This window comes from Chroicocephalus ridibundus, chromosome 1 (assembly GCF_963924245.1).
Source record: "Chroicocephalus ridibundus chromosome 1, bChrRid1.1, whole genome shotgun sequence".
In the NCBI taxonomy this organism is placed as follows: Eukaryota; Metazoa; Chordata; class Aves; order Charadriiformes; family Laridae; genus Chroicocephalus; species Chroicocephalus ridibundus.
Window position 1 is genome coordinate 219420549 of NC_086284.1, and position 23750 is coordinate 219444298.

The 23750-nt window shown below is 51.4% G+C and overlaps 1 protein-coding gene across 3 annotated transcripts in view; it reads right to left on the reverse strand.

Annotated features, from left to right (window-relative positions):
- Positions 1-23750, reverse strand: part of AHCYL2 (adenosylhomocysteinase like 2) — a 113522-nt gene that overhangs the window by 28575 nt on the left and 61197 nt on the right. Inside the window, exons 1-2 of one of the 3 annotated variants that reach the window (XM_063323770.1) lie at positions 20325-20378; positions 9608-9716 (exon numbers count right to left, since the gene is read on the reverse strand). Coding sequence is in view for 2 of the 3 variants with exons in the window: in XM_063323771.1 (XP_063179841.1) it covers positions 9608-9716; positions 13697-13750 (163 nt within the window). In the remaining variant the exon portion in view is untranslated. Of the gene's footprint in view, positions 1-9607; positions 9717-13696; positions 13853-20324; positions 20379-23750 lie in introns of those variants that run through there. The other 2 variants (XM_063323771.1, XM_063323769.1) reach the window with 2 other exon arrangements.

Here is a 23750-nt window from a genome sequence, read left to right on the forward strand (position 1 = left end):
TGATGGGCTCTCTTTCTTCCACACCACCAGGAAAAGATTGGTTGAATCTTTACCTAGGAAACATTGCGTAGTCAAACTCAAAAGCTGCTGGCTTTGGGTGATGTGTTGCTGCACGCATGAGCTAACTTCTCTCCCGGGCACGGTCTCCAAGAGGGAATGATCTACACCAAACACCCAAGGGAGTCGTTTTACCCAACAGTCAGTACAGATTCCCAACTTTCTTCCCCAGTTCTGTGCCAAAGGAATTGGGCAGCAGGAAGGGTAAGACCATGAGCCAACAATGGGCCCTCGTGGCCAAGAAGGCCAATGGCATCCTGGGGGGCATCAAGAAGAGTGTGGTCAGCAGGTGGAGGGAGGTCATCCTCCCCCCTACTCTGCCTTGGGGAGGCCACACCTGGAGTGGTGTGTCCAGTTCTGGGCTTCCCGGTTCAAGAAGGACAGGGAACTGCTGGAGAGGGGACAGCAAAGGGCTACGAAGATGCTGAGGGGACTGGAACACGTCTCTGATGAAGAAAGGCTGAGGGATTTGGGTGTCTTCAGTCTGGAAAAAAGACAACTGAGGGGGGACCTTATCAACACTTATAAATCCTTAAAGGGTGGGTGTCAGGAGGATGGGGCCAGGCTCTTCTCAGTGGTGCGCAGTGACAGGACAAGAGGTAACGGGCACAAACTTGACCATGGGAAGTTCCATCTCAACATGAGGAGGAACTTCTTTGCTGTGAGGGTGGCAGAGCCCTGGCACAGGCTGCCCAGAGAGGTGGGGGAGTCTCCGTCTCTGGAGACATTCCAAACCCGCTTGGATGTGTTCCTGTGCCACCTGCTCTGGGTGACCCTGCTCTGGCAGGGGGTTGGACTAGATGATCTCCAGAGGTCCCTTCCAACCCCCACCATTCTGTGATTCTGTGATTCTTACACAGCGTCACAGGAAGAATGGCGTGGTTGAACCCATGGTCTTATCACCCCCCACCCCGCAAAGAGCTGCAGCTTTCCAGAGGCATCCAGACCTCAAGTGCAGATTGACACCGAGAGCCCCTTCAGAGAGCTTGGGGGGAAGGCAAACCACCCCCTCTACCCGGCATTTCAGTGCCTCGGTTAGTATTTTCACGCCGGAAAACCCAAACCGAGGAGTTAAACCCTTCCCCCCCAGCATGGCCATGGGTTTGTCTTTCCTGCAGGACCCAGCAAGCTGATCACTTCCCCTTCTGGCTCGCGCGAAGCGCTTGAACGATCCCAAGGAAAAAAAAGGCTTAGCGCTGCCGCTGTCGGCGTGCCAGGCTCCCCAGGACCCGCTCGGCTCTTAATCCGCTTAATCCGGAGGAGAATTACGCATTGCTGAAATTTCTCCGCAAAGGCTCCATCCTCAGCGGGGTGCGAAAGGCAAGTCCGACCCTGCAAACACCGCGCCGGCGGCAACTTATTTCTGAATTTGTGGGCACAATCCCCCAGCAGCTCTTGAAGGAAGGAGCAGGAGCCCGGCTTGGTAACAAAAGAGCACCTTCTACAATACCAAGCTCTGGTATATCAAGGACTCCAGAAGGATTCATTAGTTAAAGGAGGATTATTTCCTTGAAGACAGCTAATCCGCGCAGAGGTTTCTTTAAAGCCATAGATCTCGGTTCCGGGGGCTGAAAGTAATTTTTTTGAACAACAAAAAAAAAAAAACCACCCCCCTGCCTAGATGGTAGCCAGATTTTTGTACGCAGATGGTTCTTTACTGTTTCGTACGTATAATATAGAGCTTTGCATATAGCGCTATGGTAATTAAACTAATATTGTTAGCATAGTATAATAGCGTACTAATATATAATAGTAAATTTTGCCCGTAAAATGAAAAACAAGCACAGAAAGGAAAGGATTCCCAGCACCCGTAATCTAGAAATATCCAATTAACTGACGGGATAGACAGACAGACCGTCTCCGAAACATCACCTCCATCAGTTGATTAATGAAAGCTTCATAACCGGGGCCGGCATTCCCTAGAGCCACACCATTTTAATATAAATCGTATTATTTCAAAGAGAACGACACGAAACCGGTAGCAGGTCTCTCGGGTACCACTATCCAGGGGGAAAATGTTGGTGGGGAAAGGAGACACCTGCAGCCCGCATCCTGACCCAGCAAAGACCGGACCGCAGCCCAAATTCAGCAAATTTTAGCTTTGCTAATATTTTACACGTAGATCCACTCACATCTGTAACGTTGGCATCGGTACGGGGCAAAAAAAGGGCAACCCGCTCCCGTTACAGCCCCACTGAAAAAAAAAAAAACCCACTTCTTTTTTTCTGCCCAACCTTTGGAAAGTTACGAAACAGCACGAGGATGAAGTCAATCGCCTTTAATTAAAGATATTACTGCTCTAATCTCATTCCAGCACCCACATAACGTGCACGCGGCGCGTAATACGCAACGCTGAGCGCATTAGTATTCCAACCAGCTGATCCCCCAAAATCTTTGTTCGAGCAGAGAGCAATTACCTGCGTTTTGCAGAAAGGGAAAGAACAGTGACCGAAATTTAAGCGATTTGCCCAGCAAAACGCCAAAACATCCCCTCGACTCCGAAGCCGAGCTGTCGGGTCGGTGCCTTCCCCTGGTTAAACGCCCCGGCGCGTCCCTGGGCGTATAAACCACTCCCAAACGGCGCAGAAAAGGGTCCATTTCCCCGGTGAGAAAAATGATTCGTCTTAAATGATGTGGAACAACTCCAGAAAACGGGTGGCTCGTGGCAAGGGTAACGAGATAAGAGACTTTTACTTCTAATTTGAAGAGCCAGGTCAGCACGGATCATCGGTATTTTCATTCTTCGTACTTTACAGCAACCAAGTGATAAAGTTTTCTCACCTTCAACGGCGTCTCTGCTGGTTTTACATAAAATCATAGAATGGGTTGGGTTGGAAGGGACCTTTAAAGGCCATCTAGTCCAACCCCTCCGCAACGAGCAGGGACACCTTCAACTAGACCAGGTTGCTCCAAGCCCCGTCCAACCCGGCCTGGAATGTTTCCAGGGATGGGGCATCCACCACCTCTTTGGGCAACCTGGGCCAGGGTCTCACCACCCTCATTTTTCCCATTATTACTTTGAGTAAAGCCCAGTTAGTGACGCGTCGCATGTTGGAGTACGTTGCTCCACATCGCAGCTTCACACATTGTACGCGTTTTGGAGACCAGCTGATGATTTTGTCTGAACTTTTCCAGTTTTGATGGGCAGGAAGAGCAAGAAACCACTGGTTGGTTGCAGAGATGCTGTTTCCACGCCCAGGCCTCTCTTGCATCACTAAACCGGCACCGGCACCTCCCCATTAGTTTGGTCAGAGATGCTGGGACAGCTGCCTTCCCACCAAGCCCGTCTCGGGGAACGGTCACTTGGGTTTTGCTCCCTTCTTCACTTGTGCCCACCACCTCCAAACCTTGGGACCTCCACAAACCACTTGTGTGTCCAGAGAAGGGCAACGGAGCTAGTGAGGGGTCTGGAGCAGGAGTCTGGTGAGGAGCGGCTGAGGGAGCTGGGGGTGTTCAGCCTGGAGAAGAGGAGGCTGAGGGGAGACCTTCTCGCTCTCTGCAGTTCCCTGAAAGGAGGGGGGAGCCAGGGGGGGTCAGGCTCTTCTCAAAAGGAACAGGTGATGGGACAAGAGGAAACGGCCCCAGGTTGCACCAGGGGAGGTTTAGGATGGATATTTGGAACAATTTCTTCACCGAAAGAGTTGTCAAGCATTGGCACAGGCTGCCCGGGGAAGCGGTGGAGTCACCATCCCTGGAGGGATTCAAAAGACACGTAGATGCGGTCCTGAGGCACGTGGGTTAGTGGTGGATTTGGCAGCGTTGGGTTAATGGTTGGACTCGATGATCTTAAGGGTCTTTTCCAACCTAAATGATTGCCCGATTCTCTGATTCTTCCCCTCCATTATCATCTCTCTGTTCCTCATGTTGCTTCTTTTCCAGCCTTCTCCCCTCCCGGGAGGGCTTAATGGGTTCTTTCAACTGTGCTATTGCTCAGCCCTAAAAGAAGAATGACAGAGATCCACGCCGAGAGGTACCACTGGGATCAATCTACCCATCCTGCAACCGTTCTGAGAACAGGTCTTCTGTCCTCACTGTCAGCCCAGCAGCTTTCATTAGGAGGGAAATATAATACTTTCACAAGCTAATTAATTGCAATTGCTGACGCTTTAGCAGGAGATGCTAAGTGCAAGGGGCGGAGGAGAATTCCCCAAAGTTGCTCAAATTCTTTCAGCCGTGAACGGGGAGCAAATACGATGACATTAGCCGGGCTAATCAGCCTATTAGTCTTGAAAAATGACAGTCATAAAGTGTACCCTGCTGATTAGATATCGGATGGAGTTGTAAAACCTGTACCAACGTTATATTAACCACAGGCCTGTATTAGAGAAGTCTAATCGTTAACGCCAGCTTAAAACACGCTACCAAAGATGATAACGTTACAAACACAATCCAGGTGGCTTTCCAAGTGCAAGCGGAGCCGGGGCTGATGTCTCTCTGGAGAAGATGTGGCATGCATGTTCCTCAAGGTCTCCTAAAAGCCCTTTGCGTGGTAGCACAGCCGCTGCAGGGGTGATGGGTCAAACCAGGTTGTCCCCAACCCCAGGGGGCTCCTCCAAGCTTCTGGAGGTTCCTCCAAGAGTGCGAGGCAGCACGAAAGAAGAAACAACCCAAGAGCCAGAAAAGGAGACCAAGAGCAGTTGCTCGTTCCATAGGAACCAAGGTGAAGTCATCGGATTGTGCATGGCTTTCGCTGTTCGTGTTCCCAGGATCACATCCCAACCTCCAGCAGATGCATCTTCTGGAAATGGGCACCTGCCTCTGCCAGGAGCACAGAGGACCGGATAACCAAGCCTCTTCCACCAGTCACTTTTGCTCTTCTAATCTTGGGTTGCTGAAAAATGTGAAAAGCTTGTTGGTCCTCATCATGTTTTTCGTGTAGCCCCCAGGCAACGATCTCTTACAGCTTCACATTAAGCTGCTCGGTCATCTGCTCCCACTGTGGTTCGGAGACACGTTACCCCCAGAAGGAAGGGGAGATGGGCAGGACCAGTAATACTGCCTGTCACAATGGGCTGTCACAGCACAGTGTGCTCCTGTCCCAGCTCGTCTGCGAGAATCAGGGAGATGAGTAGAGAAACACAAAGGAGGCCTTCCGTCCCTCCGACAGGAAGACTTCTGGTGCACAACCCAGGCTCAGGTGCAAGTTCTGTGCACAGCGTCTCTTCGCAGCAGCCAGCCAGGAGCCAGACCCTGCGTTCGTGGAGGCTTTCTGCACTTAACAGAGCTAGAATATCTCTGTTTAAACCTCTCAAGCGTCTGCTGTCTCCTCAACCTTCTACTACTAATGTGGTCCCCCTTTAGCGGTGGCATCTAGCTCATCGCTTGTGCTGGCAGAGAGGATCGCTCCACGCTCTGCTGCTCGCTCACACGGTGCTCTGCACACCTTCTCCCGACAGGTCAAGAAAAAACCACGAACCCACGTTCATCACACGCGGGAGGTTTTACCCTGTTTGCTCCCAACAGGTTATGGCACGAATGATGACAGGATGGGCCCAAGAACAAGGACATTCTCTAAAGCTTCAACAGTCAAGACCTACTAGAACTTCAGACGGGCATCAGCTTCCGCCGTAGCTGTCAGCTACATCCACCCCAGGAGATCAAGCAGGCGAAGAACTGGTCTCTGGTGGTGAGGCCGGCCGGCCCAGCAGATCTCAGATCACATCCATCCATGCACACAACCGGAGAGCGTGGACAGCCCTGGGCGAGCCCACGGGCTCTGTCCTGCTTCCTTCAACAGCAGACACACAGCTGGAAGCTGCAGGTGGGACACGGCCAAAAACACCCTCCTACAAGCAGACGTGGGTGGACCACCTTCAGATTTGACTTTTGGCCACAGTCTTTCAACGTGCAGAACGGGACTTGTCCGTGGCCAGCAAAGTCTGCAACCAAAGCCCAACCATAGGTCACAGCACTTCATTAGGAAGGAGTTCTTTCCAATGAGGGTGGTGAGACACTGGCCCAGGTTGCCCAGAGAGGTGGGGGAGGCCCCATCCCTGGAGACATTCAAGGCCAGGCCGGACGAGGCTCTGAGCAACCTGATCTAGTTGAAGATGTCCCTGCTCGCTGCAGGGGGGTTGGACTAGATGACCTTTAGAGGTCCCTTCCAACCCAACACCGTCTATGATTCTATGATCTACTCCGAAACAGAATTATTTATTGTTATACCCAAGGTATCTAGCTGAGAGGGTCAGGGTCGTACGCACCTTTGAGCTCTCGTGGTCCCCGACGCTCCCAACTACCAGATTCTCCCCAGATATTCAGTGACCCGCCAGGTATCCAAAAAATGCATCCACGTCATGGTCAGGTGCATCCATGTCACGGACAGGGACTAAGGGAAGGAGTATGGTGGAGCCTCATCGTGAATGCTCCTTATTCCCCGTGGCTCTGGCACAAAGCCAGACCTCTGCAAGACCTCGGCCACCAACCTGAACACCCCTCTGAGAGCTCTTGACGGTACTCCACCGTGAGTTTTGGTACAGGTCACCAGAAAGGCCTGATCATTTGCCTTCACAGCCATGAGGAACAGGGGAATAATGCCTCCTCCAAGTTGCTTGCATCTCCGTTCCTTGAAGCCTTGCGTTGGAAGCTGATTTCTTCTGCATCTTCTTCAAGGGGCCAGGACCAGGAGGGGATCAGCGGCATTAAGACTCCTTGAGGGATGGGGAACTGGATCCAAATTCCTTTCTCTGATGGTCTCAGCTAGGACAGTAGCTGTAACACTTCAGGTAGCAAGCAGTATTCCCTTCAAAATGCCAAGGATCCCGGATGGACCTACCCTGAACAATTTGAGAGCATCCCTCATGACCTCTCCCTATTCCTGGAAAGCCACTATCCTCATAACCAACTCCCGAAGTGACATAAGGTCTCCCGCTCAGCAACGGCACTTAATGACAGAGAGACAAAAGGGGACACTGGAAGGTGAGGTACGATACCGGTCCCACACGGGGGCTACCGGACTAGGGTAGATTTAGCTGAAGGTGCCACGTGGGGGCGTAACGTTTTACCGAACGGGTCGGTGACGTTCCTACGCGCTGGGAAGTGCGGTGGCACGGAGTTTCCTCATCACTTTGTGGTTACAGCGACGTATTTGCTGACTAAACGGATGCTAGAGACTGTTTGCGAAGTGCAGGGCAGCTTCACCTTCTCCACTCAAAGTCAAGGTAAGTTTTAGCGGTCGTTCCCTCAAAGCTGCCCTCTCTCCTGTAAGGAAAAATGCCAGTTTCCACCAGGAGACTTGTTTTCAGGACTTTCCTGTGCTGCCTTTTTTTTGCATCAGCTCTAAATGTCACACGTTTGATTGCTAAAGGTTTGATTCCTAAATGCTGAACGTTTGATGAACGGGACACTCGATGAAATTAGACCGGTTTTCATGGGGTTCTACCTTTGATTGAGTTTTACAAAATCTTCACGGACTGCTCCAGAACTTAAGTTTGAGTTGTCTACATTGAAAATGATGCATATTCAAAGAAAACAAAACAATTTGAGCACCTACAAAGGACAAAACGGAACTTTGCTGGGCCATGTTCTCAAAGGAACGAGCCTGCTGCCGGGGAGGACTGGAGCCTGAAGGTTTCTGGATATTGCTGCGCAACTGCCAAATACTAGTCCAGAGAAATCAAGTTTCCAGAACCAGTCTTCCTAAATACACCTGGGACTTCAGAAGAGCCCTGAAATTTAAAACGAAATTAAAAAAAAAAAAACCAACGAACCCCAACCTCCCTCCCCAGTGAGTTCCCATAAGTGCGACCAGCAAGGGACGGAACAGCAAGTCCACCGCTCGCTAAAAAGTTTCGTTTCAGAGAATCCAGCGGGAAAAACACAGAAGACACCTGTGGCCTTCAAAGGTCCCCGTTGCTCTTCCAAAGACTCCCATTTGACGTGCAACGGGTGAGTTCAAACCCACAGTGGGATCCACGTGGATTTATTCAAGAACGGGAAGGGCAGATGACACGCAAGCATGGATGCAACGGAAACAAGGTTTTGCAGAGCCGGGGAGGAAAAGGAAGGGGAAGAGAGGAGGAAATCCAGCAGCAACCGCACACGGAATCACGGAATCTTCAGAGTTGGAAGGGACCTCTAGAGATCATCTAGTCCCACTCCCCTGCTCGAGCAGGACTGCCTAAAGCACATCCCTCAGGGCTGCATCCAGGCGGGTCTTGAAAATCTCCAGAGAAGGGGACTCCACACCCTCCCTGGGCAGCCCGTTCCAGTGCTCTGTCACCCTCACCGTAAAGAAGTTTTTCCGTGTATTTGAACGGAACTTCCTATGTTCTAACTTGTGCCCGTTGCCCCTCGTCCTGTCACTGGGAACCATTGAAAAGAGCCTGGCTCCGTCCTCCTTAAACCCCTTTAGATACTTGTAAACATTAATCAGGTCCCCCCTCAACCTTCTCTTCTCCAGGCTAAAGAGTCCCAGCTCTTTCAGCCTTTCCTCATAAGGGAGGTGCTCCAATCCCATAATCATCTTGGTTGCCCTTCGCTGGACTCGCTCCAGTAGTTCCCTGTCCCTCTTGAACTGGGGAGCCCAAAACTGGACACAGTACTCCAGTTGTGGCCTCACCAGTGCAGAGTAGAGGGGGAGAATGACCTCCCTCGACCTACTGGCCGCAGTCTTCCCTATGCAGCCCAGGATGCCATTGGCCTTCTTGGTGACAAGGGCACACTGCTGGCTCATGGATAATTTGCTGTCTACCAGGACCCCCAGGTCCTTCTCCTCAGAGCTGCTTCCCAGCATGTCCGCCCCTAACCTATACTGGTGTTTGGCATTCTTCCTCGCCAGGTGCAGGACCCTACACTTGCTTTTGTTGAACCTCATTTGGTTCTTCTCTGCCCAGCTCTCCAGCCTGTCCAGGTCACGCTGGATGGCAGCACAGCCCTCTGGAGTGTCGGCCACCCCTCCCAGCTTGGTATCATCAGCAAACTTGCTGAGGATACACTCTGTCCCCTCATCCAGGTCATTAATGAATATACTGAACAAAATTGGACCAAGTATTGACCCCTGAGGGACACCACTGGTTACAGGCCTCCAACCGGACTCTGTGCTGCTGATCACAACCCTCTGAGTTCAGTCACTCAGCCAGCTCTCGATCCACCTCACTGTCACCTCGTCTAGCCCATACTTCCTCAGGGAACCCGAGGGCTATAAGGAGGGATCAGAAGTGTTAAGAGCAGCAGAGTAACTTAATTCGCCATCCAATTACACACAAAGATGACAAAAAAAGGGAGAACCCTCTTCCCACGCCTTCCCTCCGACACTGCCGACTACACAGCACAACTGGGAGATCCTTGAGGTGCTGCAGGAGCAACCCTGAGGTCTGCAGAGACGCGGATGGAGATGACCACAGAATCACAGAAGATCTCGAGCTGGAAGGGACCCATAAGGATCATCGCGTCCAACCCCCTGCTCCTCGCAGGAGCATAACTGTACATAACTTTGCGTAACTGTACATAACTTTGCGTAACTGTAAAAGATTTCATTTTGCCTTTCAATAAGCTTAAGCTTTCCATTATGCCAATGAACGGGACCAACCCCCGCCGTGAGGGCACACACCTGAGCTGTAGCTGTCTGTCGAGGACTGCGAGATGGAGCGGGAGAGCGAACGGCGGCCGATCTTCGTCGGGCGCTTGTTGAATTCTTGCTTTTGGTCGGCAAACTGGATCTGTTAAAAGAAATTAATCGTGAAGTCAGATGTAAAAAAAACCAGCAGTCTGATAGAGAAGATTAAGCCCAAGAACCCAAAGCCTTGAGCAGACACCGACACCATCCCAGTTACGGGCTGAATCGCCATTCCTATTATTTAATTGGGGACAGGGCACGCTAAATTGCCTACTTTGTTTAATTTCCGACCCTCCACCAGTCGCAGCGCTGGCACACTTGTCTTTTAAATACCCGGAGCTCCTCTTTTAACCACACAAACTAGAAAGCTCTGTCCCCGTCACACACAAGCTTATTTTCGCAAAAAGCTGACGATGAGGGTTATTTGTCGCCAAGAGAAGCCCCGTCAGGGCCACCCAACGTTTTCAGAGCTGACGCAGGGACTGACCTATCGTTTATTGTGGTGACCAGTCTGAGATGCTCCCTCATCTCATACGGAGTATTTCCGTACGAAATACAAAAGGCAAAAATAAAAGGACTTCAAGTAACGAATGCCGCTTCCAGCTGCACTCTACACTAAGACTTTTGTGATGATTTGCTTTGCGATCAGACACATCACTCAAGGCTGTTGTAACTGTTGGGAGCACGGACGCCTGGAGCACGCAAGTATTTCAGAGTACACGGCTTTATACAACAGATCACAAAACGAAGGATAAGGCATGTAAACGAAGCGATGCGCAGACTGGCAAAATGTAATTATCCAGGGGGGAGAGGAGGAACCAACTATCCTTTACCAGCAACGCCTACAGTAACACCGCAGCAACGGATGCGACACCAATATTTTGCGGCATTTTGCACCTCCCCTCCTTTTCGAATGGAGCTCAGCTCATTGCAACCAACTGCTGTGGACGACAAATGGAAATCTGCTCAACCCGGGGTGAAGAATCGAGCCCGTTTCCATTTCAGTTGCAATCATCGCCAAGGAATGAAGGTTTTCAGCCGCCCCAGGAACACCTGCGAAGCCCCAGGACCCGCAGCGGGTCTGCGAGCAGCCGAGCCCCACCAGGCTCAGCCCTGCCCGCGTTACGGCCGCGGTAACTGCCCAGCCCAGAGATAAACTTGTGTTTCAAGTCAGCAAAGCTCATCTGCTCCAAAGAACGCAGAGGACAGAAGAGAGAAGTGAAGGAGTGTCACTTTTATCTAGGTACTTTTAAGGGGAAAATGACATTTAACGTCGGTATTCACAGAAGAACCTCTTTCTCCAAGCTTCATTTTACTCCTGCCCTTGGCTGAAAAGAAGAGCAAGAAGGCCAAATAATCAATATTTCCTTACTATAAACTGCCCAGATCCAGGTTTTCACATAAATTAAACATCTGCCCTTACAGATGATTATTAGTAATTCTACAGTAGAAACTCAACCCTTCCGTGTCCCCTTGAGGTGCACCTTGGGTTGAACTTGTCCTAACGCTTCTCTGCTCACATCAGCACCAACCTTCACCTACTTGACCCCGAGGGGCGTCACGAGCATCAGACGCATCTCAAGGGACACTGGAAGGGCTCAGCGCCCGCCTGCCTTGCCCAAGGGACACGGCACATCTCAGGACCACGCCACCAGCTCAACGTCCCTTTGAATCCTCTCGATATGCGGCTGCTGGGCCATATTTAAGCATTCGGGAGAACAGGTTTATTTTTTTAGGAAGTATTTTAACTCCCAGTGCTCCTCGCTTTGTAAGCCAGCCAACGATGCTCCCAATGCATTTACGGTTTGTGCTGAATCTCGGGGAAATCGGAAACACAACTTCCCACTGCAAATTCCCTTGGACTTTGCTACGAGCGTAAACCGGCTCGATCTGCTGCAACGGGATTAAATATTTACATCTCCAAAACACCGAAAGCCAGTAATTAGGTCTACTAACTAACCCTTTGGGGTATGTTGAGAAGTTAGTTTTGTTTAAAGGAGTCACCTAACTGTAAAGAACTTGATCCCACTCTGGAAACTCAAATTCAAGCTCAGTGGTTTAAGTGGCAGCACTTGACATCGCACTTGGGACGGGCTGGGGATGCGACAGAGCTGGTACCCGGCTTTTTGGGCCAGTAAGTGAAGGAAAAAGGTGCTGGGGGTCTCAGGTGGGTAATTCGGAGTCCCCTGTGAAGCCAAGTCTGAGGTGGCCCGGGGACGGCCACCAGCCCAAGCTGCCGGGGAGGGGGAAAAAGGACCGGGGAGAGGATTTGCAGCAGAACCTGGAAGCTCTTTTGTGGTTTTTTTTTTTCTGCTAATCTTAAGCCAAAGAACAGAACGACAGCGGATCAGGAAACACACAGGGGAGAAAAATAAAACCACGTCAAACTCATGTTACAGTCAAGAGCTGCGTTGTGGATTAACACCTCCGGTCCTGGTGGGACGGGGTCTCTGCACACACATACACCATTTTTTTTATTCCTTTTCTAAGAAGCTGTTGGCCCAAAATAACTTCTTTTTTTTTTTTTTTTTTTTTTTTTTTTTGTATTTAAAACAAATCCCTCGACAGCTGAGCTGCTTCGTCAAAGCATCAGGTTATTTGTGCGAAACGATGCTCCCGGCGACGCGAGACAGGCTGGAAGTCTGACAAAGGGCGAATAATTGGTGTCATAATTAACATCGCCCTTCCCCACACCATCTCTTCAAGGATTTTCAACGCACCTATTTCAAGCGACACGGTAATATTGGTCATTACGTTCAGAGCTCTTGAAGCACTTCCACATCCAAGATAGGCAAGTACATGCCGAAAAGCAAAAGAAGTTGAACCAAATTCGGCAGAACCAGAAGTAGACTTTATAATAAAACCCTGCCCTCAAGCCCTTTGAGGGTTTAAAGCCTTTAAATGCTGCCGAAAGCTGGGTTTAGCTTTAGCTGAGCAAGGCAGTGGATGGCAGGAGATGGTAAGAGGCATCACAAGAGGAGAACTGGGCGTCTGCCAGGTCTTGCTTTTAGCTGGGCTTGACCCTTCACCACCGTCTCTTGGCATCACCCTTCGAACAACAGAGAGAGCGGGCAGGAACGGATGCTGGAATTTGATTTATTTAAGACATCGATTGTACCCACCCTCTTTCAGGGCTAGATTTCGTATGGCATGGACACCTGAAGGGTACAAAGTGCCGGCAGGAGTGTCCCCTTAAGCCCATTCCCACAACACACCTTCGTTTTTGAGTCGAAATCTCAGCGACGCGTGCTTGACCCAACCAGAAGGAGAAAACCAGACCTTGCTTACCCAGACCGAAGCTCTGGTCGAAATCCCTACCGAGTGGCAACGGCACAACAGCCCGGCTGGAAAGATGGGGGCAACAGAGACGGGGATGACAACAGGGATTTGGTTCCAGGTTGAACTTCTTCAGCTCAAACCAAAACGTCTTTGAAGGCAACAGCCAGCTCTGCACAGGCTAAAGCTCAAAGGAGAGACCGCGAAGCCTCCGAAGAAGAGCCGCAGCCGCTTGGATTTAGGACCCCAACCTGCACTACAGCTACACAAACGCCGCTGCTCTCAACCTCCAGCAAGAAAAAAACCAACTCAAGCTAAAAAGCCTCCCCGCCGGAGGTACAAGGGGTTAACGGCTTCTAAACGCAGGTGCGTCCTCATCGTATTTCAACGAGCTAAGTCCCACTTCCACCTGGAGTTTCCACCATGAAGAGCCGCTCTACGCTACTACACCCAGCAAAAAAAAAAAAACAAAAAACGACCCCCTCGTCGTCCGAGGTTTTTCCCGGGACATCTCCCTGCTGGCAAAAAACCCATCCACTCCTCCGGCGCGGTGCTGCGAAGAACAGCCCCGGAGCAACGTGTTCGGCTCAACACTTCACGGTTTCAAACCTCCTGAAAATGGAAGAGAAGTCCTCCGGAGACCGGGATTTTTCTCGAAGCGGGGGATGCAGCCAGCTCCGGAAATAAGGGACTGGGGAGGGGGGGAACGGCGAGGAAAGGTGGGGAAAAAAAAGGGGGGGTAGAGAGAAACGAATGTATAATTTTAAATAGGAAAAAGGACATTACGGTACTAAAGACTGCCCTCACCTGGGCTTTGATCCCCGAATCTCCGTTCACGTTGTATTTCTTCTTGTTCGGCATGACGGCATCACCCACAGCCCCTCGGCACCGTCTCCCGCCGGGGCGGGGGCCGCCCCCCCAATTTATACCTCCCGGCCCCCGCCGATCCCCATCCTGCCCGCGGGCCGGAGGGAGGGAAGGAGGGAGGGAGAGGGGAAGGAACCGCTCGGATTTTCAGGCTCCTTTTTTTTTGTGGTTGTTTTTTTTGTTGTTTTTTTGGCAGGGAAGGACCCCAAGACTTAATGAGGCGTCCCGCCGAACAAGCCCTACTTCTGTTTTATGGCGAATTACAGCGTTTGCCTGACCTCTAGACAGTTAGCGGCAGTTTTTTAGCGTGGCCCGGCTTGTGTGTGCATAACAATAGCTTATTTATATAACCAGAACATTTCCCTGCTCGCTATAATTAACTTGCTAATTAGGCTCTTTTTAACTTGGGTTCTCCCCCCCACTTTCTTTCCCCGACCCCCCCCCCCCCGATGTCAGATGATTACGTTAACGGAGCCTCATTAGAAGAAAATTAACTAATGAGCAACTAAAACAACGAAGGCATTTGTTAGATGGCAAAGTGGTTTTTAATTATGCCGGTCCCTGCTCCGTGCCCCACGGCAGCAAGTGTAGAGTCTGTCCTTGGAAGGGTCCAGACTCCGACACCCATCCCACTGCTCCCGCGTTGGACCGTTCCTCTTAGAACCGTCAAATCACGGAATAGTTTGGGTTGAAGGGACCTTCAAAGGCCATCTAGTCCAACCCCCTGCCATGAGCAGGGACATCTTCAACCAGCCCAGGTTGCTCCAAGCCCCGTCCAACCTGGCCTTGAACCCCTCCAGGGATGGGGCAGCCACAGCTTCTCTGGGCAACCCGGGCCAGGGGCTCACCGTCCTCAGCGTAAAAAAATTCTTCCTTATTTCTAGTCGCTTCCCACCTTCCAGGTACCTACTGCAGGAGGAGGTGGGCTGCGGGGAACCCCAGAGGGATGCAGGGTCTGGGGAGCGTGATGCTTTGCTACCAGCCATGGAGCAGGCCCAATGCAGGGCAAGTTTTTTTTTTGATTTTTGTTTAGTGCTTGGAGCTGTTATCCAAAGAGTTTTGCCCCTGACGATGTACCCAAGACAACTCCCATGGAGAACCTCCACGTCCGCTTCCATGGAAGAGGGAGCTGAGAAGCAAGCGACGGGGCATCGCCGAATGACCCCAACACCAATTCTAACCAAATACGAAAAAAAAGCTCCCCCCACCTCCGTCTGTTATTATATACACGGGCTTTAGAAATAATTTACCGCTGATCTGATATAATATTGCTCCTCGACAGTTGTCCCTGTTGTCCAGTGGGTGGGGAAATGCTGACAGGGAAACGTTGCCTGCAAGGGCTCCTCCGAAGCTTTTCCGCAGACGAGCGTGAGACACGACGGCGTGTGACGTCTCCACGGCACATTTCAAGGAATCCACTAAAAGAGTAAAAATTCCTGGGCTATATGAAAGCGACGCCTCCTTTGTGAAGGGGAAAAACCAGAATTCCCCGCTTTAATCAATCTGTAGAGTAATCGTAACGTGGAAATATGGATTATTTCCAATGTGGAAATGCGTCAGGAAATAAAAGACTGGGATTAACACCATTTGCCTCAACTGATACTAAAGCCAAAGTCGCGTTTTCAAGGCAGGTTTTCAGTTTTGAACGTTACCGATGATCCTCCTCATGCAAAATCCTACAGGAGACGCTACTTTAGCTCAGCGTAAGCTCAGGAAAGCCTGGAAAGGGGGTACGAAGCTCACGCCAGCAAAGCACAAACTACTTTTTCCAGTCGGTTACCACGTCAAGATGCTTCAATCAAACAGCTCTTCCAGTGGGAGGGGGGGGAAAAAAGAAAAGAAAAAAGCCCTTTTTTCCCCCCGTAAAGACTGAGTCTGAGACACTAATATTAAGAACCTCCATACTATAAAAATGCTAAAAATAAAGTTCTTTCCCGGCCCTCCAGTCCACAGCCCGGGTATCTTCTGCAAATCGTACGTCCGTGGGAATCCGGCTCAATCTTCAACCGAAAACAGGGACGTTCAGTCCTAGTACGATCTGAGTTCTCGCTATAACGTAAGAAACCGGGTCAAAATCCGCTTTTTCACCACGGCTGGAGACCAGCCTTCCCGCAGCCTCCCTCTGCGTTAGTTTAGCCGCGCCGTGGGCTCGTGACGTTTGCTACTCTTTTAAAAAATTGCTGAATGAAACCTTAACATACCGTAAGCGCTACAAAATCCCCCCACCGCTTCTGCAGTGTGCAAGAGGAACCGCCCTTTTAACTTGTAAATTTTGTGAGCGCGGCGTTTTCCGCGTGCTAATGCCTTACATTTATTCTTAGCCGTGGATATTTCTGGGTTTTTTTTTTTTTAAAGGAACAAAGGGAGAAAACCAGAGTTTTCCGTGCGACTACGTCGCGCAAGCTCTCCGGGCATTGCTAACAGCCCGCCAATCCACCTGCAACAAACTTGGGAAATAAAAAGGAAGTTATGGAGCTAATTCAAATCCATCTATTGACGTACGGAAGAGCAGGTGGAGCCTGTGGTCTTCAAGAGCTGCCGCTACTTGGTTATTCATGTCACAAAGCGCCTGGAAAGTCTTTTCCCGGCGGAAAAACTTCTCATCCATCCATGACGCCAAGTGATAAAATCAATTTATTCTTAAAAAAAGAAGGGTAAAGATGGGAAGAGAAATGACTCTGCAGCTGTGACTGGAATGGAGGGGACCGATGCGACTATTTTGATGTTCCACCAGAGCCCAGCGCTTGCAGCTCCCGGAGCAAACCTCCTCCTCCTGCCCTCTCATCCCTATTCATGAAGGAAAAGCTGGTTTTTCCTCCAGCACTCGACCTGCCAAACCAGATACCTCATCTCCTGCTCCGCTTTCCCCCGTGAAACCGGAGATGTGCACGGAGACACCAGGTGTCGGCATCTGAGAAGAGACCTGCTGCCCTTCCGCGGCATCAGCGATGCCTTCCCTTCTCCGTGCTTGAAACGATCTGCAACCCTCAGCTTCAACAGCTCTCCTAACCCACCTCCTGAGCCTAGATCATATCGCTTCAAGAAAAGGACTCTCCAAACCCACTTATTCCATAGTTTCGCCCGCCTTAAATTAATATATAATCCTGACAAGGCTGCTCACTGGGCCAAAACTTCCACTGGAGCTCAAAGTGTTTAAGATTCCAGTTCTCCAGCCAAAAGGTCACGCGGAGACAAACTCCGGGATTAACACACGCGTTTAACCCTTTGGTATCTTCCTTCTGAAAAAAAAAAAAAACAACAGCTTGAGAACGTGCAGGTTAAGGTTGGGTTTTACCTCCAGGGCTTCTTGGGACAGCAAGGGTGGGAGTGATGAGTCACCCACCTGGGCCAAAGGGGTCTCCAAGCGTGTTAGAAACTCAAGCCGTTGATGCTTGAAGACCACCCACGGGTGGCAGATCCGCTCTGCTCTGCAAACGCTCAGCCCAGCGTATTTCTAACTCGCGTTCAGCATGGGGTTGAGGTTAGAATAGACCTGTTTGGGACCACGGCCCCAGACAACTCGATTTATTATATTTCACTAGGACTCAGACTCATTTTTGGTCCTCAGACCTCCAAGACAATTGCTAACGAGGACCGAATCACGGTCCGCGTCTATCGAGCCATTGCTCTAATTTTAATGGCCGAGACTCACTCTTAATTTAGCTCTTTAAAAAAAAAAAAAAAAAGCAGAAAAGCTGCAGGTGGAAAACCTGGAGACAAAACTAAAAGGAGCTCTTCCAACATCTTAGCCCTTATTGACAGAGAGCACTCTTCCATGGTAGCAAAGAGCGGCTCCACCATCCAACGCACGACAAGACCGAGCGCGGCCATCTCTGCCGCTGTAAGCGGTGGGAACAGGAAGGAGAAATCTTTAGAAAAAAGAAAATAACAAAATCCTGAACCAGGCAGCTCCAGTGGGGGACAATGGGAAGGTCAAGGAAGAAAGAAACCTTCTCCCCGTGCTGTAGAGCAGACCCCTTGGTCCACCCCTGGCTCTGTTGGTCACAGTCCCGTGAGAAGGCAGGCGAGAGCGGAAACGGTTATTTCCACATCGCTTCAACTTGCAACGAAGGGGTAACTTGTGTTTTGTCATTAAAAAACGGAGGATCTCAGAAGCCAGAGGTGGAAAACACCTACTGGGTCATCGCCAGCCGGAGCATCATCTCTAGCAGCAAGTGCATGGACACGCGGCCAGCGTTCCACGTGGTCCTACAGCTCCTTCATACGCGTGATGCTACGGCACAACCCAGGAGCATCAGCTTTCCCTGGAAAAACCCAGGGACCACCAGAGCGGAAGCCTCTCCCATTAATTCTCTCCAGCTTACTATTAACGACTCCACAATTAGAGATTATCTAAACCATCGCTCCATCCTACAACCTCAAAGCGCTGAAACCTTCACAAATAAGACCCCAACTCAAACCAGCATTTCTGCCTCACGCACGCACGGGCTGCGGGATTTCAGAAAAACTTAGGAAAATTCAGAATTTCTCCTTCTTTTGACCCCATCCCCAGAGGGAATGAGACATTAATGTCCCGCAACCACACGCGGAAGTTTTTCCCTGACTACTGTGGGTACAAAGGCGTTCAGCGTCGACGTTAAATCCGAGTTGTAGATTATTTGAAAAATTGAGGATTATTTTTTTTTTTACCCAATAAGGGAAATACTGTGATCCCTCACTTAGCTCACGGGTTCAACGCGTGTCAGCTTAACTTTGTGTCGGCCAAACCCCAAATCTCAACCACGGCTCAGATGATGAAGTTCTGCAAAAACCCGACTCCACCAGCTGCGGATCTCCCAACCGTCGGCCACGCGATGCGGGAGAACTTGCATTTTAACCCACTCTTTTGAGAAGCAAAGCAGAAGAGATCATTATTATTCACTAATTTGTCAATATTTGATTAGTCGGTTAATGATAAGAGGTGCCCTGTAATAAACGTAGGACCTTGGTAAGAGCGTTAAGACATAATAATTGAAATAACGGCCATAAAGATAATGAGCGTTTTAAAGCTTAGGCTAATTATTAATTGAAAGGTGGTTGTTCACTCCCACGTTGTCCTGAGAAACCCCATGGAATGCAAATCAGCCAGGTTAAAATCCTGATTAAAAACATTGCTGGAGGACGCAACCCCCAGCCCTTTGCCGACGGAGTCCGATGCCACAGCGGCCTTAAACCATCCGACCGGTCATACATCCACGCCGCGAAAGAAAACTGCTTTAAGAAAAAAAAAAAAAAGGTCTATTTAAATCAAGTTTTTGTCATCTGGTCCCAATCCCAGCGGCACCGAATCCACACAGGGAAAAATTACAGAGGGGGACAGACCCGCGGGGAGGGGTTTGTTGCTTGTTTTTAAGCAGAACTCCGCATTTTTACAATTGGCACCAAAAAAAAAAATCCACGTTTGAAACCATAAAGGAAGGTGCGCACGTCGCAACGTTCACCCCTGCGAACCCTTAAACGCAAAAACTCATCTCCTCGTTGCTGACGCGGCCGTGGCACAACTGGAGTGAGAGCCGAGAGAACCGCCGTCTGCGAGAAACCAGCGAGGAGCGGGAGCGACGAACCCCAATTTCACCAAAATAAAACCCACGGAAGCTTGAGAAAGCGATCCTGGGGGCTCGTAACGTCGCGTGGTAAAGGGGGACGACGAAGCTTGCATCAAATCACCACGCACGGACTTTTGTTTGTAGATAAAGGTCAAATTGGGAGGAACGCCTTTACAGGAGCACGAGAAGGCCGGCTTCTTATGATGGTGACGGCGGCATTTTTAGAAGATCGGCCAAGAGGGATGACTTCAAAAATAGAAACAGAAGATACGAGTGGAAACCGAGGAAGATATAACAAATATCGATAGGGAATGGCAGCGCTTCCCAAGCCTCAGGAGCGTTTTTGGACCACGAGACGCTGCAGGGGGGACACGTGACGCCCCTTGGGGACACGTGAAGCCACCCTCCAGAGACACGAACCTCCCGTCTTCCAAGCCCTGCCTGCTTTTTTGGGGCGACGTCCTTATATTTGCAGCTGCTTTGGGAATTTTTTCCGTCAGAGACGCAAAGCAGAGAAAAGCGTATTCTCATATTTGCTCCCCTGACCGCTCGAACCACCAAACTGAAGGGTGTCTGAAGTTTTAGAGGTTTTATTCCAACAACGGGATGTAAATCGATGATAAAAATGACAAGTAGCCGAAAAGACAGTTATCTGCTGCGCTGATCCCGATGAAATTCCGAGTCTCCTGGACACACTGCAGTTTCTCCTCCCCGCCCCGTCCTAAATTGCTATAAAAATTAGTTCCGAATATAACACATCTGCAAGACGGGGTGGCCACGGGGGACCATTCCCTCCGTCCCTTGACCATTTTCAATGAAGCAGCAGACGCCGAAGAACGATGCTGCGCTGGCGGGGTGGGGATGCCTGACAGTCCTCGTTAATACCGGACTTTAACGACCCTCATTCTGGCTAAACGCCATCGTATCCCGACGCCGAGCAGCGAGGTCGGAAGCTCCCTCCAGAAAGTGAGCAGCAACGGGCTGGCTAGGGGCTGACTGAAACAAGAAGTTAAATAACTCACCAGCCACTGGGGGAGGCGGAAGGCGGAGGCGCTGGCGTTGCTGCCCCACTTCTCCATGGGCAAAACTCTCCCAGCTCACATCTGCTTGGCAGAGGGATGGAGAGGGATGGAGAGGGATGGAGGGGGATGGAGAGAGATGCAGGGGGATGGAGAGGGATGGAGGGGGATGGAGAGAGATGCAGGGGGATGGAGAGGGATGGAGAAGGATGGAGGGGGATGGAGGGGGATGGAGAGAGATGCAGGGGATGGAGAGGGATGGGGAGGGATGGATAAGGATGGAGAGGGATGGAGGGGGATGGAGAAGGATGGAGAGAGATGCAGGGGGATGGAGAGGGATGGAGAAGGATGGAGGGGGATGGAGAGGGATGGAGGGGGATGGAGAGAGATGCAGGGGATGGAGAGGGATGGGGAGGGATGCAGGGGGATGGAGAAGGATGGAGAGAGATGCAGGGGGATGGAGAGGGATGGAGAAGGATGGAGAAGGATGGAGGGGGATGGAGAGGAATGCAGGGGATGGAGAGGGATGGAGAAGGATGGAGAGGGATGCAGAGATGGAGAAGGATGGAGAGGGATGGAGAAGGATGGAGAAGGATGGAGAGGGATGGAGGGGATGGAGAGGGATGCAGGGGGATGCAGGGATGGAGAAGGATGGAGAGGGATGGAGGGGATGGAGAGGGGTGGAGAGGGATGGAGGGGATGGAGAGGGGTGGAGAGAGATGCAGGGGGATGAAGAGGGATGGAGAGGGATGGAGAGGGATGGAGAGGGATGGAGAGGGATGGAGAAGGATGGAGGGGGACGGAGGGAGATGAAGAGTGATGCAGGGGACGGAGAGGGTTGGAGGCAGGTGGAAAGGGATGGAGAGAGATGGAGAGAGACGGAGGGGGATGGAGAGAGATGGAGAGGGATGGAGAGAGATGAAGAGAGATGGAGAGAGACACAGGGGGATGGAGAGGGAGGGAGAGGGAGGGAGAGGGATGCAGGGGATGGAGGGGGATGGAGAGATGCAAGGAGATGGAGAGGGATGCAGGGGGATGAGGAAGGCTGCAGCGGGATGCAGGGGGACGCACCAGCCCAGCAGCCCAGCTCCCCGCTCTTGAGCTGCTCGCTGTCAGCTTCGGTGGCTGGATCTTCTCCCAGCTGAGGTCTTCGTTATGAACGAGCCTCGTTAGCCCAGCATTCAGATGTGAGACGGGCAGCTCCGAAAGTTCCCTCGGTTCCTCATTTCTGTTCAAAATCCCGCGCCGGGTGAAGGGCTCAGATCCAGCCTGTTTTTGCAGCCGCGATTTGACGCCGAGCCCGGCTCTGCTCGAGGTTTGAGCTGAGAGCACAGGAGAGCAACCTTGCCGTGGCGCGGAGGAGACGTCCAACCATCCCCTGCCAACACCCCCCAGCCCTGCCTCACCAGAACGCCGACACCCCGACCGATACAACAGCGAGGTCAAGGAGGCACACCTGTACGTCGAGCTATAGGTCTCCCGGACCGTACTTGGCACCACCAGAAGTTTACGCAACGTGGAAGAAAACGGCATACGGACACCTCCAACGCCTCGACGGCTTTTGGATTTAAACGCGATATAGTCAGAAACGAACTTCATAATCCCCGCGGCCAGGCGCAGGAGCAGGTAAATCTTTTTAAATGACTTGCATTTTGCCCAGTCTGAGGGAAAAGCGGGGCCGGAGCGGGCTGGCGGGGCTGCAGCTCCCTCTGCTGAGCACGCTCAGCCCTTGCTCTGCAGAAGGGGAAGAGCAGAGGAACGAAGGTTTCGCAGCCGAAGCGACTGCAAAGGGATCTCCTGCTCCTGCAAAGACACTTCTCCACGGCCGGCAGCTCCACCACGACCCGGGTTACGAACAAAGCTTTGCCACTTCGCAGCGCTGAAGACCCGAGTTGAGGTTTCACCTTAACAGAAACCTCGCTGGTTCACTCAAGATTATGAAGGATTCCACCCTGGGGGATTAAAGAGCCACCTGCGACCGTTTTCTGAGCCCGCTTGGGTATTTTATCCGTACATTTCCACCCGCAAAGCGAAGGGGGCGAAGCGAAGGCGGGGCTGGCAGCATCTCGCTGGAGATGCTCACGGAAATCCCCCTTCTCTGCCGGGAAGGTCTGGCAGCTCCTCAGCCCGCACAAACGTTTCCTCGGTGTTTACTTTTATCGCACTCAAGGAGTTTTATTTGGGGCAACAGCTGACACAAACCTCCCTTCACCGACTTTCTCCTCCTATTCCGGCAGCTGGGCGAGGAACTTGGCTTGTGGGCCACCAGTTTGTGGGCCACCAGCTTGCCCACCAGCGGCAGACACGTCCCGTTGGGTCGCCAGCACACCGAGGTGGACAGAAGAAGTTCCCAGGTTCCTTTCCTTGCTCTGCATCTCTCAACAACGCAAATGCCCGAAATTTGGGAGTTTGCTGAGACAGGACGGCAGGAGGCTGCGGGTGAGGACAAGCCGAAGAGGTGGAACTCAAATCTTCTGGGCAAGCACCAGGCACAACCCAAGTCGAGCAGATACATTTTGCCTGTGTCACCACCTCGGTCGATTAGCAGAAACCGGGAAAAGTTTGTTGGTTTTTTTTCGGGCGATAATTTTCACGCCGTTGGCAAGCTCACCCTTCCAGACTGAAAGAAGCTTCTGTTCAGTGCTGCCTTCGAGCCTCCAGGCCATCATATTCCCATCTCCAAGCAACGCTAAGCTTAATTTGAGCCAGAAAAAAACCCCTCTTCATCTAGGCACCCCCGATTCGGCCAGCTGCAGAGGCTGGTAACGTCCCCTCCTGCAGCAGTGGGGACGGCAGTCCACGGCGGTCCCTCATCGGGCGAAGAGACATTCCCACCCGACCCTACACACCACGGGGCACCAGATGGACGGGTTCTGCGCAGCAAGTATATTCCCCGGCAGCCAGCAAAATCATAGAATCATAGAATCATAGAATCATAGGGTTGGAAGGGACCTCTGGAGATCATCTAGTCCAACCCCCTGCCAGAGCAGGGTCACCTAGAGCAGGTTACACAGGAACATGTCCAGGTGGGTTTGGAATGTCTCCAGAGATGGAGACTCCACCACCTCTCTGGGCAGCCTGTGCCAGGGCTCTGCCACCCTCAGGGTAAAGAAGTTCCTCCTCATGTTTAGGTGGAACTTCCCATGGTCAAGTTTGTGCCCGTTACCTCTTGTCCTGTCCCCGGGCACCACTGAAAAGAGCCTGGTCCCATCCTCCTGACACCCACCCTTTCAGTATTTATCAGCGTTGATAAGGTCCCCCCTCAGCCGTCTTTTTTCCAGACTGAAGAGACCCAAATCCCTCAGCCTTTCCTCATAAGAGAGGTGTTCCAGTCCCCTCAGCATCTTCGTAACCCTTTGCTGCACCCTTTCCAGCAGTTCCCTGTCCCTCTTGAACCGGGGAGCCCAGAACTGGACACAGTACTCCAGG